Source organism: Solanum verrucosum, unplaced genomic scaffold (genome assembly GCF_900185275.1).
Source record: "Solanum verrucosum unplaced genomic scaffold, falcon-dt-bn FXZP01000009.1, whole genome shotgun sequence".
Lineage (NCBI taxonomy): Eukaryota > Viridiplantae > Streptophyta > Magnoliopsida > Solanales > Solanaceae > Solanum > Solanum verrucosum.
The window spans coordinates 804,733-820,989 of NW_026020231.1; the positions used below are offsets into that span (position 1 = coordinate 804,733).

At 35.3% G+C, this 16,257-nt stretch overlaps 3 protein-coding genes across 4 annotated transcripts in view; 2 read left to right on the top strand and 1 right to left on the bottom strand.

The window, feature by feature from the left end:
• LOC125832506 (inorganic pyrophosphatase TTM1-like) overlaps positions 1-16,257 on the bottom strand; it is a 164,024-nt gene that overhangs the window by 55,808 nt on the left and 91,959 nt on the right. The gene's annotated exons all lie outside the window — the stretch shown is intronic.
• Positions 4,732-7,784, top strand: LOC125832503 (pentatricopeptide repeat-containing protein At1g18485-like). The gene has a single exon (XM_049511660.1). The coding sequence runs from the start codon at positions 4,819-4,821 to the stop codon at positions 7,492-7,494; it is 2,676 nt and encodes an 891-aa protein (XP_049367617.1). The 5' UTR covers positions 4,732-4,818; the 3' UTR covers positions 7,495-7,784.
• Positions 8,805-13,123, top strand: LOC125832520 (uncharacterized). Of its 2 annotated transcripts, none has more exons than XM_049511685.1 (5): positions 8,805-9,108; positions 9,183-9,247; positions 11,457-11,557; positions 12,641-12,695; positions 12,795-13,123. In XM_049511685.1, exons 1-5 carry the CDS (start codon positions 9,016-9,018, stop codon positions 12,895-12,897), a joined length of 417 nt encoding a protein of 138 aa, XP_049367642.1. In that variant the 5' UTR covers positions 8,805-9,015; the 3' UTR covers positions 12,898-13,123. The 2 variants fall into 2 exon arrangements, with proteins under 2 accessions (XP_049367642.1, XP_049367643.1); XM_049511686.1 differs by having other exon boundaries at positions 8,850-9,108; positions 12,641-12,687.

Consider the following 16,257-nt stretch of genomic DNA (forward strand, 5'->3'; position numbering starts at 1 on the left):
GAACAAGTATAAGAAATATTAAAAAATTATATCAAAGTAAATATTTTTACGTATAAAATAAAATTTTAAAATTATATATATAATGTCGGGTTGATATTTTTTAGTTGAAACCAAACCAACTCAAATATAGTCGGGTTATTTTTTCCAATACAAAACCACTAATCAATTTATTTATTTTTGTTTGACTCGATTTTCGGTTCGATTTTGTACACCCCTACTAGGAGCATGCTCACTTTCTTCCCTGAAACCAAACATGTTATGTGTTTTCAGCAGTAGTCAACTGCTTTCAAGGAGTGGTGTGTAGATAACTTTCATGTATTCTTTGGTCATGGTGATTAGAGGAAAATATAGGAGAGGTAGTTTGATATTTAGAACAGGTATATAGCTATAGCTTCATCTGTTCATTTTCCAGAAGAATATGGGTAGTCAATTGTGGTTGCTTTCTCCACCTAATATTACTGCAGGCTAATGAAGAAGAGCACACCAGACCGGAAGTCACATGGTTAATGTGCTCATATCACATTGTAACTTCAATCCAGATCCTTGACTTTAAAATGCCGTTTCTTTGCAAGTTTTTTTTAATAGAGGGTTTTATGAATCGTGAGGAAGGAGAGATAGTATTTGGTTGAATTGGGAGTACAACTTATTTTATCCTTGTTAAATCACTTCTTAGACAGTAAGAGAGTTTTTGTTTAATTGGAGTTCAGTTTATTTGATTCCTTCTCTCGTCCACTAAGATTTGCCGAGTAGAGTTAATTGGTACTATACTAGTAAGAGGTAGTAGGAATTGGTTGGTTGGTCAAGATGCACGCAAGTTGATCAGACATTGTAAAAAGAGGAAGTGGGTGTGGGTTATCATCTAGTATTCAGCTCTTCGAAGGTTAAAAGGGGAAAAAGATGATTATTAATGAGTTTCTTCTTAATTTGTAGAATGAAACTAGTGAATCAGAGTTATTGCTTGCGATAACCCTAGACTGGAGGGTGCATAGCAGTTTAGATTGTGGTAGTATTGACCACTAAACTAAACCTAAGAGGAGGAGGAGAATTGAAAAATAGTAGGCCTTATGTCACAGTTGTTAGCTTGTGAGCTCAACAATACGCACAAGAAGACAGGGTGCAGATATACATTTGGAATATCTTGCTAGGATTCCAGATTTCATTTTCAACTGTCACTAGGTTCTAACTTCTAAGCTTCTCTATACTTTGGGCATTGGATATGAAAAAAAAAATATGCTATTTGAAAGAAAGAAAAAAAGTTAAAAAACGTTTTAGGAATTGAATTGTGTTTGATAATGAACTTAACTTGAAAAAAGATAATCGTATTTTTTAAATTAAAATATATTACATTAACAAATAAGTACAAATATTAGAGATTTAATTAATGGTCTTATATGATTTATAATATGTTATAGTTACAAATCAAAAAGTAGAAACTAGAAAGTATGAATAGTAGTTTTCCAAATATAAAAATTGTAATAGAGAACTACTATTCACATAGCTATAAATGGATAATAGAGTGGTTGAAGATCGCATTCTCTATTTTACTTTCTAAATATAAAAAATAGAGGGTAAAATAAAGATAGATTGGAAACGGTCTAATGTATGAGAGTCCGGAACCTAAATAAGTCACAAAAAAATAAAAGTGACCAAAATAAGTCACTATTCTAGTAAGTAACTAAAATAGGCTTAGTGGAAGAAAAAAAAATTGTTTTATGCAATATTCCAAACGTTTTCTGTTAGTCTCATAACGTGTATATTTTAATATATAACGGAACTATTTTTTACACTTTGTAAAGTGAAAGTTTTTCTTACACTTTATAAAGTGGAAGAAAAAAAATATGTTTTATAAAGAGGAATATTTTTCATGTTTTGCATTAAATTGTATCTCTTTATGAAGCTTTTGCAGTGTTTGTCATATAATTATATTGATTTGACATATCATAAAAATGGAAAAAATTATTACATTACATATTTTTATTATTTTTATTTTGAAAACTCCTCCAAGCTCTATTTAAGGACGTTCAAACATTGTCCTTCAACATCTTTAGTCTTCTATTTTTCTTCATCTCAATCATAAAAAGATGTCTTCTGAACCAAAAGTTACAGTTTCGATTTATTGGGAAGGCGAAATTATACATGACGTAAATACAGTTTATTATAAGTGTCGTCCCAAATACAATGCAAAATATTAAATTAATGTCCGATATCATAAATTTCTTTCAACAATTTATAAAAGAATGAGTATAAATAGAACTGATTATAATTTGATTATAGTTGAAAAATACTCCACTTCATTTTTATCACAAGGACAAGTAAATTTTGGAGAGTGGATTATCTATAATGACGAATCATTGACCGAGGGTTCAAAATGACTAAATAGATCAAATCAAGTTAACAATACTTGAAATCTATGTTAGGAAGGAGCCTAAGACTAGACAACAACGTTCTCCTAAAACAATACTTGAAAAATATTTCTCTTTGTAAAACATATTTTTTTCTTCCACTTTATAAAGTGTAAGAAAAATTTTACTTTACAAAGTGTAAAAAATAGTTCCGCTATATATTAAAATATACACGTTATGAGACTAATGGAAAACGTCTGGAATATTGCATAAAACGGAATTTTTTCTTCCACTATGCCTATTTTAGTTACTTACTAGACTAGTGGCTTATTTTGATCACTTTTATCTTTTTGTGGCTTATTTAGATTTCGGACTCAATGTATGATCAAAAGTTAAACATACATGTGATGACTACTTATTTACTCCATAGTTAATAGTAAGAGAAAAGACATAAAATCACTTTTAAAATTGTCCTATATTTGCATAAAAATACTTTAACTTTAAATGTGTCATATCACCCCACAAAACTTTATAATATCTTTGTAAGTGGGTCATTTTGACCCATTTCCTCGTCTGTGTTTGTCATTATTCAACCAGCTAAGGGGGTAATAAGTCCTATACAACCGGTTAAAGCGGGTAATAAGTTCTATACAACCAGTTAAAGCGGGTAATAAGTCCTAACAACCGGTTAAAGCGGGTAATAAAGTATGTTGATATAACCTGAGTTATTTCTGGGAAAGTGGACATGCGGAAGAAATTTGACCTTTTGCTGCTTCAGTGCTGAGTGTAGTCTCTATAAGTAAACCCCATCCATTTATAAACCCCATCTAGCCTTTTTCTTTCAATGGAGTTCCCAAACTTTGTCAAAAAGTTTGTATTTCGGTTTAGAGAGAGGATTGGCCATTACTTCCCAAGTAGTACTACAGCTATGTCATCCAACTCCCCTAGTACTGTAGGTTTATCCCTTGAATCCTCCGCTAACACGGTGACACAACCAGCTGAGCTACAGCTGGAATTGGAAGAGAGTAGCCCTGTAGTTGCTGCTGCTGCTGAAACCAATAATTTCGATAGGTCGACGCTATTCATGGCATTCTGTTTAACATCAGGGGTTGAGATAACTCTGTATTCTCTACAAGCTGGAAACGGCAGCCACTCGCTTCCTTTGTGTTTCCAATTGTTGTCATTTGCTATTTTACTTGCTTTCACTTTACTCTTTGTGGGAAGATTTATAAAGGGCAATTACCCGGCTGAATCTGAATTGCTAGAGAGGGCAGGTATTTTATTTGCCACTACTGCTTTCTTCCATGTCATGACAATGCCCCTTTCTCTATTTCTCAAAGGTTGCTCTTGGGGCGTCTATCTCTTCTCCTTGCTTGCTATTGCTATCTGCAACCAATACTAATGCGCTGCGCTCTAGTCAATGCAGAGAAATTAAATCGTGGTCATAGTTTTTTGATAATAATGAGGACAGTTTTCTTTGGGTTATAAATAAGGTTGTATAGTTAACCTATGTGTGTGGGATAGCTAGTGGTTATTTATCTTGTCATAAGTTATTTCTTACATTTAATTACGATGAAAGCAAATATATACCATCTCCCTCGCGTTTTATAAAAGTTCAGTTTATCTTCTTTGCTTTTTGGTTATCAATTGTATCATCGGTGTAAACTCCTTAAAACTAAAAGTGGATATGATTCGTCTCTTTCAGTACTTATATTTTATTTATTATAACTAAAAAATATTCAGTCCAAGTTGATTGGCCTCTCGGTGGGAATTGGGATATTCTTTAATGGTTCAAAAAGCACAATTCAATATAAAGCATTGAGTCTTTTTTTAATGTTTGTTGAATTCAATATAATTAGTAAGCACAAGAAAGGCAATAATATCAATAATAACATATTTAGTAAAATTTCACAAGTAAAATGAAAAGATAGATTGTACACAATTTTATCTTTATCTGATAAGGATAGAGATGATGTTTTTCAATAGCTATTCAAGTCAAGTAGAATTCCTTAAAAATAAAAAATACAGTAAAAAATATCAATAACAACAAGAATCAATATGAAATTCGATGGAAAGAAAAAATCAGTCTCCGAAAAAAAAACCCTTTCATACTTGCACATAAATTCTTATTTAATACAGTAAAATAACATCTGAAATGCACTTGCTATACGAGACAAAATTAATTCGGTCGGTGTGCAGGAAAATGTTACTAGTTCATTTGCAACAAAATAGCTACAAGTTTGAATAAATTGAACAGAAGCAAATAATATTATTTTCAAAAGCGTTTAAATATATGTTTTTTTTTTTAACAATGATATAAAATTGAAAATAATTTTATAAAAGCTAAATACGACACACTATTTCACTTTGGGATTGACGTTTACAAAATTAAATTCAAAATAGGATAAGGGATGTAAAGGCCACCATATACTTCTTCGCCGCGGGTATCCGTAGGTAGCCTTGCTATGTATGTTTGATGTTCACGCTGGCGAGCTTCCCCACGGCTGCTCCGGCGACGTTAACGCCGTCGCCGGCGTCGAACTCATGCTGCCGCCACCAGCCCCAATTTCAAACCGTCAAAGTTAGTCCAAAACTCAACAAATTACGGTCGTTTGCATCTACCTCCGTTTCAAAATCGGCAGGTTCAATTTGCACCCCAGCACCTGAGGAAGATTCTATAACTGCAAAATCAACTTTGAAGAATCAGCTCAAGAACCCATTAATGCTATCCGAAGAGATCACGCAACTGTGCGAATCCAAAAGCTCGTCGGAAGTTTTCCGTACATTTCAAGAAAACCTCGAAAAAGCCTTCTACCACTCGTCGGAAAAATCCGAGGCCTTAGGCGTACTCTTACAGGCCTGTGGTAAACAAAAGGACATTCAAACGGGTCGTAAAGTCCATGAAATGGTTACTTCGTTGACCCAATTAAAAGATGACGTTATACTCTGTACGCGGCTCATCTCAATGTACTCCATGTGTGGGTATCCTTCCGATTCTCTCTCTGTTTTCCATCAATTACGAAGCAAAAAACTGTATCAATGGAATGTTCTTATGAGTGGGTACACAAAGAATGAACTTTGGGTTGATGCTATTTGTTTGTTTATTGAGCTGATGACTTCAACCGAGGAAAGGCCAGACAATTTTACTTTTCCTCTGGTTATTAAGGCTTGTGGAGGGGTTCTTGATGTGGGTTTGGGGGAAGCTATTCATGGGATGGCATCAAAGATGGGTTTGGTTAGCGATGTCTTTGTAAGCAATGCGTTAATTTCCATGTATGGGAAGTTTAGTCTTGTTGAGGAAGCTATGAAAGTGTTTGAGCATATGCCTGAGAGGAATTTGGTTTCAAGCAACTCAATGATTTCTGGGTTCTCAGCGAATGGGTATATTGAACAAAGTTTTGATCTTTTCAGAAATATATTTACAGGGGATGAAGTTCTTGTTCCAGACACGACTACCGTGGTTATTATGCTGCCAATTTGTGCAGGAGCAGAAGAAGTGGAATTCGGGAAGATTATTCATGGTTTAGCTGTAAAGCTAGGATTAGCTGACGAGTTAACAGTGAATAATTCTTTAGTGGATATGTATTGCAAAGTTGGATACTTTTCTGATGCACAAATTCTGTTTGAGAAAAATGAGAGCAAAAATGTGGTCTCTTGGAACTCCATTATCGGGGGTTATTCAGGAGGAGGAGATGATAGAGGAACATTTCATCTTATGAGAAGGATGCAAAGTACCAATGAGTATGTGAAGGCGAATGAGGTTACTCTATTGAATGTTTTGCCTGTGTGCCAAGAGGAGTCAGAGCAGTTGATAGTGAAAGAACTGCATGGCTACTCACTTAGAAATGGTCTTGAATACCATGAGTTGTTAACAAATGCTTTTATTGCTGCCTATGCAAAGTGTGAATTTCTCAGATATGCTGAGCTTGTATTCTATGGAGTGGCAAATAAGACAGTAAGCTCTTGGAATGCACTGATAAGTGGCTATGCTCAGAATGAGGATCCATCGAAGGCTTTGGCTTTGTCCTCTGAAATGATGGATTCTGGCTTGCTTCCTGACTGGTTCACTATTGGTAGCCTTCTGTTTGCTTGTTCCCACTTAAAACTGCTACATTGTGGTACACTAATTCACGGTTTTGTGCTTAGAAATGGTCTAGAAACAGATATGTCTACACTAGTTTCCCTAGTTTCATTCTACATGACTTGTGGAAAATATGAGCTAGCACAACGTCTGTTTGACAGGATAGAAGATAAAAATGTTGTATCCTGGAACGTGATGATAGCTGGTTATTTGCAGAATGCACTACCAGATAAAGCCTTTTGTCTGCTTCGCGATATGGTATCTCATAGATTTCAACCTGATGAAATTTCTGTGACAAGTGTTTTAGGGGCTTGTTCAAAATTGCCTGCTGTCAGGCTGGGGAAAGAAGTTCACTGCTTTGCACTGAAATCCAACCTTATAGAGGATAGTTTTGTTCATTGCTCAATCATAGACATGTATGCAAAATCTGGATTCATAGAAATGTCCAAGTATGTTTTTGGCCATATTCCACTCAAAGATATAGCATCATGGACAGCTATGATTACTGGATATGCAGTTCATGGACTTGGAATGGAGGCCATCGAGCTATTTCAGGAAATGCAGAAATCGGGCTTCAGCCCTGCCAGCTTGACATATGTCTCTATTTTAATGGCATGTAACCATGCGGGGCTCATTGAAGAAGGTCGACAATATGTTAAAGAGATGCAGACATTGCATGGTCTAAAACCTGAATTGGAGCATTATGCATGTGTGATTGACATGCTGGCTCGTGCTGGACAGTTTGATGATGCCCTAAATCTCATGGCTGAGATGCCTATGCAGCCAGATACTCAAATTTGGTGTTCGTTGCTCAATTCATGTATAGTTCACGCCCAGTCAAATCTTGGGAAGAAATGTGCCAACAAGTTACTGGAATTAGAACCAAAAAGAGCAGAAATTTATGTTTTAGTATCCAATTTTTTTGCAAGATATGGGGACTGGGACTCTGTTAGACAAGTCAGGGACAAGATGAAGGAATTAGGCTTGCAAAAAGAAATTGGTTGCAGTCAGATTGAAATAGGAGGAAAAAGCTATAACTTTGCTGTTTGCAATATGTTTTCCAAGCCATAAGAGCTCTAGTGAAGTTTGATGTGACCAAACGGAAACAAATGAATTGGTTAGTACCTGAGATGATTTGGTGCTTCAGCATTTAAATGGAGAGGATAAAGAACAAAATCGAGGTAGCTACAACAAACTGTTTAGAATCACTTATGACTTGACTCACGTTCTTCCTGTTGATGACTCGAAATCTTTTCTCGGGGAAAGCAGTTCACAGGTTACCTCAATGTGCTTTAAGTTAGTGACCACAATGATTGTTAAGGAGATTATCACAAGGATTGGAATAAGACGCACTCTCTCACATTTTTTAAGATGGTTTCTCTGGATACATAGATGAGTCGATTTCACCTGCTTTTGCTAGCCACCCTAATCGTTCGGATGTACATATCAAATTATCAAGTGATATCATATTACATATATTCTAGTTTGGCTTGTGTTTTGATATTCCTTATTAGCAATGGGTGCTTGATTTCAAGAATGACTCCTCCCGTGAAGATATTTCAGATTTCAAAGAATCATCTGAAGAACAGTAGTGTGGCAGAACATGTCCTGAAACTTTAGTTCAGTGTGGAATTTCAGTTTCAAAATAAGATGAGAATGACAAGGTTGATATACCAAGAGCCAAGAATTTCATGGTAGTCCTATTCACCATTCACTCACGATACTACTTCTTTATCAAGTCAGCCGGAGTATTATCGGTTTAACCATTACAATTTCACACAAAAAAATATATTGAAAATCACTTAGAAACGTGGAAACAAACTAAATAAATTGAGTTGGCAAATTGCATCTTGCTCAAAAACACTACTGATACCTTGTAGAGTAGAATAACCGAAATTTTGAGACGGTGAGAAATAAAAGCATGAAATTAAACACTACTACTCTCTTTGCACACCTCTTAAAAACTATAAATAAAAGGGTAATTTTAGTGTATCATCCTTTACATACGATGCATTGAAAAATGTAATAGGAAATGACTATAATTAATAATAAGGATAAATTAGAAATCAAATGTAAAATTATCCATTGATTTCATAAAGTAGACAAGTATTGTTATACATTCCAAAATAGCATAGTAAAAGTAAATAATATAAATATAATTTATTAACTTACTATGAGGTTATTAGTTAACCCATTAAAAGAAACTTCAAACATATAAGATAACCCAGTATAAAAAACTTCAAACAAGATAAGATAACCCAAAAAAAAAATTCAAAATCAAATCATTAAATCAATAATCATTTTTTCCTAATTCATTTTTAAACGCGCTAGGTCCTCTTGACTTTTTGTCTTCGTTGTAAGAAAAAATAAAATTGCGGTGCCCTTTAACTCGGGCGTCTTGCTGCTTCGTAACTGCTCAGCGGGCACTTGCTATTATTTCACGCCATGTTTTCTGAATTCAAGAACGCTAGGTGCCTCTAAGCTCTACGTATCTGAAATGCCACTATATAACTCAACCTTAATCCTTGCTTAGCTGCATTTGAAAATTGGCGGAGCTTTCATTTGAAAATTGACGGAGCTTTCATTGGAAAAATGGATTCTTCGGCGGCAAATTCTGTGTCGAACTCCCCTATATCCTCTGCCCCTCAATCTCCTCGGCCTCCGCCTCCGTCGCAACAGCATCAGGTTCCTCTCGCTTATCTAATTTAAGTGTTCATTCATTTTCCCTCTTTTTTATGGGTTACCTTTTTTTTCTGTAGGAGGTCTCAAACCTCACTGTTCTTAAAGCTGTGAAGAAGGAGGAAGTGATCGAAGATCCTCTTGAGTAAGTATATATCTAGGCTTTCTTGTATAACTGCTTTGTAATTTATTTTAAAAAAAATAAAATTGGGGTTGAAGTGTCTGTTCGGCCTTCGGTTTGATTTTTGAATTTATTGTATAATTGGTGATTTTATGGTCCTAAGTGCAATTGGCAGCATTTAAGAGATTTCTTGTTGTTAATTCTTTCATATAAGGAGGAATAGACTCGTAAAGAATTATTTAACGGCCTCTCTAGCTTTACAAGGTAGGGGTAAGACTACGTACATGATACCCTTCACGAACCCCACAAATGGGATTACATTGGGTATTTGTTGTTGTTGTAAAATGGGAAATAAGATATACTCATGGCTGATAGTCATGTGGCATTCTTTTGTGAGTTACTTATCACCTATCGGCATTGCCCTTCTAACATAAATGATGGGAAGATACAGAGATGGGGAACAACAAGAATATTATTGACGTGACAGTTAGGATTCAGCCAGTAGATATGATAATAAAGGGTATGTATCATAACAGACTTCCAATAATGAGAGTTTTTATGGAAGGTGTTTGATAAATTTGATTCATTTGGAGCCCAACTGAAGTTGTGTTGGTCTTCTTGTAAAGATAGCATAGAGCGTATCTGGCATCATATGCGACAGCCAGATTCGAAAAAGTAAGATGCTTAATTGATTCTCTTGTAAGGTAGTAATTGAAAAGCAATATCTGTTGGCTACTCTATTATCTGCTCCCATGTTAATGTCCTATGTGCAACATGAATTCGGTGTTCAAAACTACAATTTTTTGGTGAATCCTTAGAATACATGCTCAATATTTAATGGCAGTAGATTGGTACTTTAGCATTTAACTGAAATAGCAACAGCTTCCTGTAATGGCATATGTTAAGTGCATGCTTATTAGAGAATCTCTTGAATTATCCATTTTAGCTAAATTAGTAAGCTCAAAAATACTTTCTATGTTTTATGAATCAAATAATGAATGAACTATGCATTATTATTTCCACATGTCTAGATTTGCAGGGCCTACCAGTTTGTTAGTAGTATAGGGATAAAGAGGTAAAAATATAGTCGCATTAATCCTGTCCATTAGTGGTATTATCTTATGTTAGATTTGTATAGCATACTTGAAATGTTTACTGGGCTTTAGGCTCTCCACTACTTGAAAAGTTATGCTAAAGCTTTCTGAAGTTAAATTATACCTAACAAGGTGTCTTGACCAATAGATGGATTCGGGTGTCACATTGAGGGTCTCAACGTGCTTGCCAAAAAGTATAGATTCAAGTGCTTGAGAATATTATGGATTAGGCAGGGCAAGGAAATAAAAGCTTTGATAGGAGAGGAAAGTGAAACCCCTCCCACGTGGGATTTTTTATGGAATTGTCGATTGCTTTTTATTGCTTTGAGTCTTCTGACAATTAAAAACTTAACCTAAACTATTAATGGGAGCAATGATGGAAATTAGCACATGGTTTGGTGTTTGGACTACTAGCTAGCCCAGGTTGTTACAAAAGTCTGCTTTTGAATTAAATTGATACAAAATGCTTTTCTATCTCCTAGTTCATGGTCTTTCACTATGTATGGAGAAAGATTATCTTACTTCCATTATTGTCTATTATTAGAGGTAATAAAATTTGCTTTGATTGAAATATACTTTGTACAGTATTCATTATTTCTATAATACGATACTACTTCAAAGGTCAAAATCTCAATCCCATCAAAAACCAGATCTACCTTTATTTTAGACCCCAGTTTTCTCGTAACCAGAGTAATATCAATTTTACCTTTCATGTCTATGGCTAATCAAACTAAAATATTTGATTTGTGAGGAGTTCCTGAGAACAACTTGTTGCGTCTCCATTATTGTATTGAAAATCTAAGTTTTCATGTTAGGCCATCCCTAGCTGGACGTCCTTTTAATAATAAAAACATTATATTTTTCATGATCTGGTAGCACATCTAAGGGATTTTTTGGTATGCTTTTATCAAGTTATTAGCTGTCCGTGATGGTTAATCTTAAGTCCATAGTGCCGATAAAGGGAACAAAAAAGAACTTAAGTCTATAGTACTGATAAAAGGGAAAAAAGACAAAAGCAAGACTATTTATCCTGCTACAGCACTACTTTTAAGTTCTGCTCAAGTCTTCTATCTATATGAATGTAATCTGAACACGATGGAAGTCCTAACTCTCTATTTTCTTTCCATGCTGTGATGTAGTGATATGGAGACTGAACAGGATGAGAAGTTCAAGAGGTATGAAGTTGAGGCGAGGAGATATTTAATGTCCAAGTACTTTTCAGACAAGACTATTTTTGGAGGTAAATAGTCCGAGAAAGCACCATAATAAGGTCAATTTTACTGAGTATTAAATCACCATGGTTGTTTTTTCTTCTTGTTGCAGGTGAATTTTTATGATTATTTTGTATGACGTCGAATTGCATTTACTTGAGGGATATTACTTTGAACATTCACATGTTTTAGAGATATATTTGTCTATTGGTTCCCCCACCATCCATTGCCTAATCGAGGTATCACTTTAAGTTTAAGTGATGTGGAGATTCGCATGTTTGTTGCAGTGCTTCACTTTTAAGTCCTTGTCTCCTTTGATGCATTTGACCTTGAGAAGCAACTATGGTAAACTCATTCAAACAAGATTTAAGGGCTTTTAACAATGTCAGGCTTTTTTCCTTCCTTTTTTTCCATAAAATATAAAGCGAAATCATTGGAATAGTCTATTGGTTTACCAGGACATCTTTTGATTACTTTAGTTGTGTCATTCCCTATCATCTGATATTTAGCAGAGACGAGCTACAAGTTACTGGGACACAGACTAGACTGTGTACACAATCAACAAGTGAGTGGGAGTAGAAAAGTATAAGTAGGCATATTTGAATAACCAGTTATAAGCAGATTAATTGAGAGGTAGTATCTTTGTTGGAGATAATCATGTTTCCACAATTAAGGCAGACCAAATGCCTAGCTCTCCCTTGATTATTACTGAATCAATCTCTTCTTTTTGTTTAGCTAACTCTAACCTATATATGACATCTATAAATGTGTTATTGCGAACTCAGAACTGGCATGTCTGGATAACCTTTTTCCTGTATGAGTCGTGAATGTGCTACATCCTTGGAGTTATAAGAGGCTATTGTCACTCCGCTTGCATCAGGAAAAAGTTATTACTATGTCATATAGTGTTGGGGTTGCAATTGTATCCCTATGAATTTCTTAGGTCAATTGCAGTTGGCCTTCTATATTAATCGGATGTACCCAAAGGGACAATTTGTGGCATTAATTGCTAGGAATTGTTTCTGTTGAAACCATTGAATAGTTTTCCTTCCCCGAAGTAGCAACATGATTATTTTTTGACATGAATCAACTTCAATGACAACTGTTTGCAGGAAACATCTTTGATGTAAAAATGGGTATAAATGGAGAGCAAGTAAAAGTAAGTAGGTGCGTAAGTTTTTTTTACCATATAAAGTATATATACAGCATGTTAATTGAAATGTTTTGTATTGTGTTGTTGCCTCAACAGCTCCTTTTGTTTGTCAGGTTTCCTGGGTACCAGTCGTATGCAGATCCCGCTAATTTTAATGACGATAACAGTAGCGACTCAGTCTCTACAATGGAAACTCCATCCCCAGAGTACTGCTAATGGGCATCAACCTTCCCAATCTTGAAATTTCATTCATTCGATAGCGTCCTCTTGATCAGTAGAAATCTCCTGGACTTGGGTTAAATCTGAAAATTTTCAAGTAAATCAACTAGCGACTTGTATAATTTCTAGAACTATATGTGGAAAAAGGTAAGTAACTTACTTTGGATTGAGCCATGGTTGTAGTTATTATTGTTGTTGTATGCAAGGACAACGATAGCATTCGAAGCTCTGGTTGATTACGAAGTAAAATGCTTTCGATAGCGTTTTTCAAGAAACAAGTGAGCTTCGAAACATGGAAAATGTTTTTCGGGAAAATAAGTGAGTTTTTAACTTATTTTTGTGTTACGTACTTAAGCAAAAGATGTTATTTTAAAAACATTTGTAAATAATTTAGCAAAAATATTATCCTAAAGCTAATTTAATCATTTTTAAAGAATTCATTTTTCCTAGAGAAAATGTTCTCCAGAATTAAATTTTGATCAAGGGAGGTGTGAAAGGTTGGCTGTAGAAGATTTTAGGAGAGGTAAAGATAGGTTGAAAATGAACGGGTGGTGGTGATTACACATTATACAATTTGTCTTCCGCTCAAAAAAGAAAAAGTGATTCATATAAACTACTATGGAGAGATTATGTTACACCAGTGGCTAGCAGGTAAATATATTGCTTCAGGAAGTAATTTCTTTAAACAACCCTTCATGGTGTAAGAACGCAGTGAATAATACCCACTCAACCTCAATTTGTTAATTAAGCGCACCTTCTTACATACGTAGGAAATGGGCATTTCTGTTCATCTACATATTTTTCAAAAAGAACCAAGCTAAACAACCAATTTGAGCATGTGCTATATCCCATATCGTTGATTTTCAAGAATCAAACTACAAATTCAAGAACAATAATTTACAAGTTGGCAAACTTATAATAATAAAATAGATCTCACTGGACAAGACAAATTCTGCACTTGTCGACTTTTTAGCCAACAACTAGCAAGCTCCATTTAAAATTTTCCCATGATCTGTAATTTAACAAATTCACTCTCTTACGAATATAAACAAATGGAGAGCTCCTGGTTGTGTTTTATAACAGTGATGGGATTATGGTGTACCATTGGCTCCAGAACAAAAGTTAAGTTATCCAAGCAAATTCCATAGAGCTTCTCTCCAAAGTCCAACCCTCCCTTTGGCCATCATTCACAACCTGGGTGCTATTTGCAAGCAGTCCCAGTCCCAGCAAGAACTCTGTTTTTGCCCTGCCAAGTTGTGAAGTAACCGAAACTATAAATGATGAACAAGACCTACAATGTCCTGAAAAGAGAATATGAGTTAAATTGTTAAATTTCATGCACCAATGAGGACATATAATCCTTAGATCATTGCAGTGTGGTCGTTAAAGCATAGTACATGGAACTGTATAAATGAAATTGGCGTGATATCTTGATAGCTACAAAATACAAACACGGCTTAAATAGAAACACAGCAAAAATACATGCATAAATTGAACTAGTGCAAGACTTGTTCTTATTTAGCCATCCACAGCCTCATTAATTGACATGCTCGGATCAGAAACTATCATGACATATTCACAAGCTTGCTCATACATGCCCTCAGGTCTAACACACTTAGCTGCTATTAAAGATTTGTTTCTGCATAGACATGTATGATAAAAAGTGCTAGACTTCTCAAATATTTGGAAAATCCGAATTCCCTAACAAGTATCCGATTTTATCATCTTCCAAAGTGATTGCTATTTAATTTATGCTCAATTTTAAGCAGGGATTCTCACCGCCAATGACTCCTTGGTCCTCAATTTCCAACTATTCCAATCTTCAGAGACAACTGAGAATCCATCATCAAAACAAGCAAGAATATTTCAATCTTAAACATCTGTAGAAAGAGAGAACAAAGCCAATACCCTAGATATCCCCTCAAACTTGGGACAATTTACCAGTTAACAATCCAACTTAACAAGTGACCAAATAGATACTTCAAATCAACAAAAATGTCTCTTAAACACATGGTCAGCAAAAACAGACGCGTGAAAATTACTTGCTGATGATGTGTCAAAGAGCGAAATCCTATCTATCCCACCATCTTGGCCATGGAAGCTAATTTGAAAAATAAAACTACCTACTAAAGTCATTTGTTTCACCTGGATAGGCTCTACATGAAGCATGCTTGACCAGGAAAACCTTAGAAAAGGGAAAATACAATTGGCAAACAGATGTTACATGTCTAAGTCTAATAGGGGAAGTGTCAACCACCTCTTACTCCATCATACAGCAGCCTCGGAGATATGGAACGTGTTTTTCTTTTCGGTAATCCCTTTCAGCACCAAAGACTTATAGGAGCTGGAACTCATACAAAGTTTGCAAGGCCATCAAGAGCATCTGGCGGATGGGTCCCTGGAACTATTTTTTGGTGCATCTGGTCAAAGAGGAATAGGACATGTTTTGATGGAATCTCAACTTCATATCAATCCTTAAAAGCACAATGTTTAACCCAACTCTTTTGCTGACTCCTGTGTCAAGCACTGACCATTTTATGGATTTCGTCAGTTCACTAGTCATAGCCTAGTTTTTAGTTATCAGACCTGACAAAAGTATTCATTTTTTGATGGCTCAAGCTGACTTCTGTTCTTGAGAGAGTGAGGCTATGGCTTTTGTCGCTAAACAATGTTGATCAGATTGTTTGCTAGAGGAATCATTCCTCTTGTGGGTCATCTACGGATGATTGCTTGCTTGAGGAATTCTTCTTCTTGAGGGTATCTAAAAGATTAGGTGCTTATTTTGGATTCCTTAATTGAGGGTTTTGGCTATCAAAGTCCAACGAGCCTTAGTTTTCAATCAGTTCCATTCTTGTGTCAATCTATCTATCTTTTATTGGTGTTCTTAGATTTAGGGTTTGTTTCCATTTCTACATTGTAACATTTATATACATTCTAAATAGATGGTGGTAGAAAGTATTGAATTCAATCCATTTAGGGTCACTTGGATAGCGAATATGAATGTGAAGGCTGTTACCCAAACTGATCTGGATGAAAATTCTCCGGGCGGAAAAAAATACCCACCCTTTGCTTGTCATCAAAAAAAAAAAAATACCCACCCTTTGCATCTTATCTCTTTTCCCCTTTGTTTCCAGACAGTGAACTATCACCTTCACCATCACCGAAAAAGAGTCTCACCGGGACGCATCTGATGGTGCTAGCCTTTTGCTTCTTAGTGTTTTCTTTATTTTCATTTTGTCACCAGCAATTTTAGAGGAATGGGGGATTTTTTAGAAGAGAAATCATACATAAAGCTTTTCACGTGCTCAAATGTAAGTATAAACGTTACTTTCTATGTCAACGTGAAGTGTGAGGTGC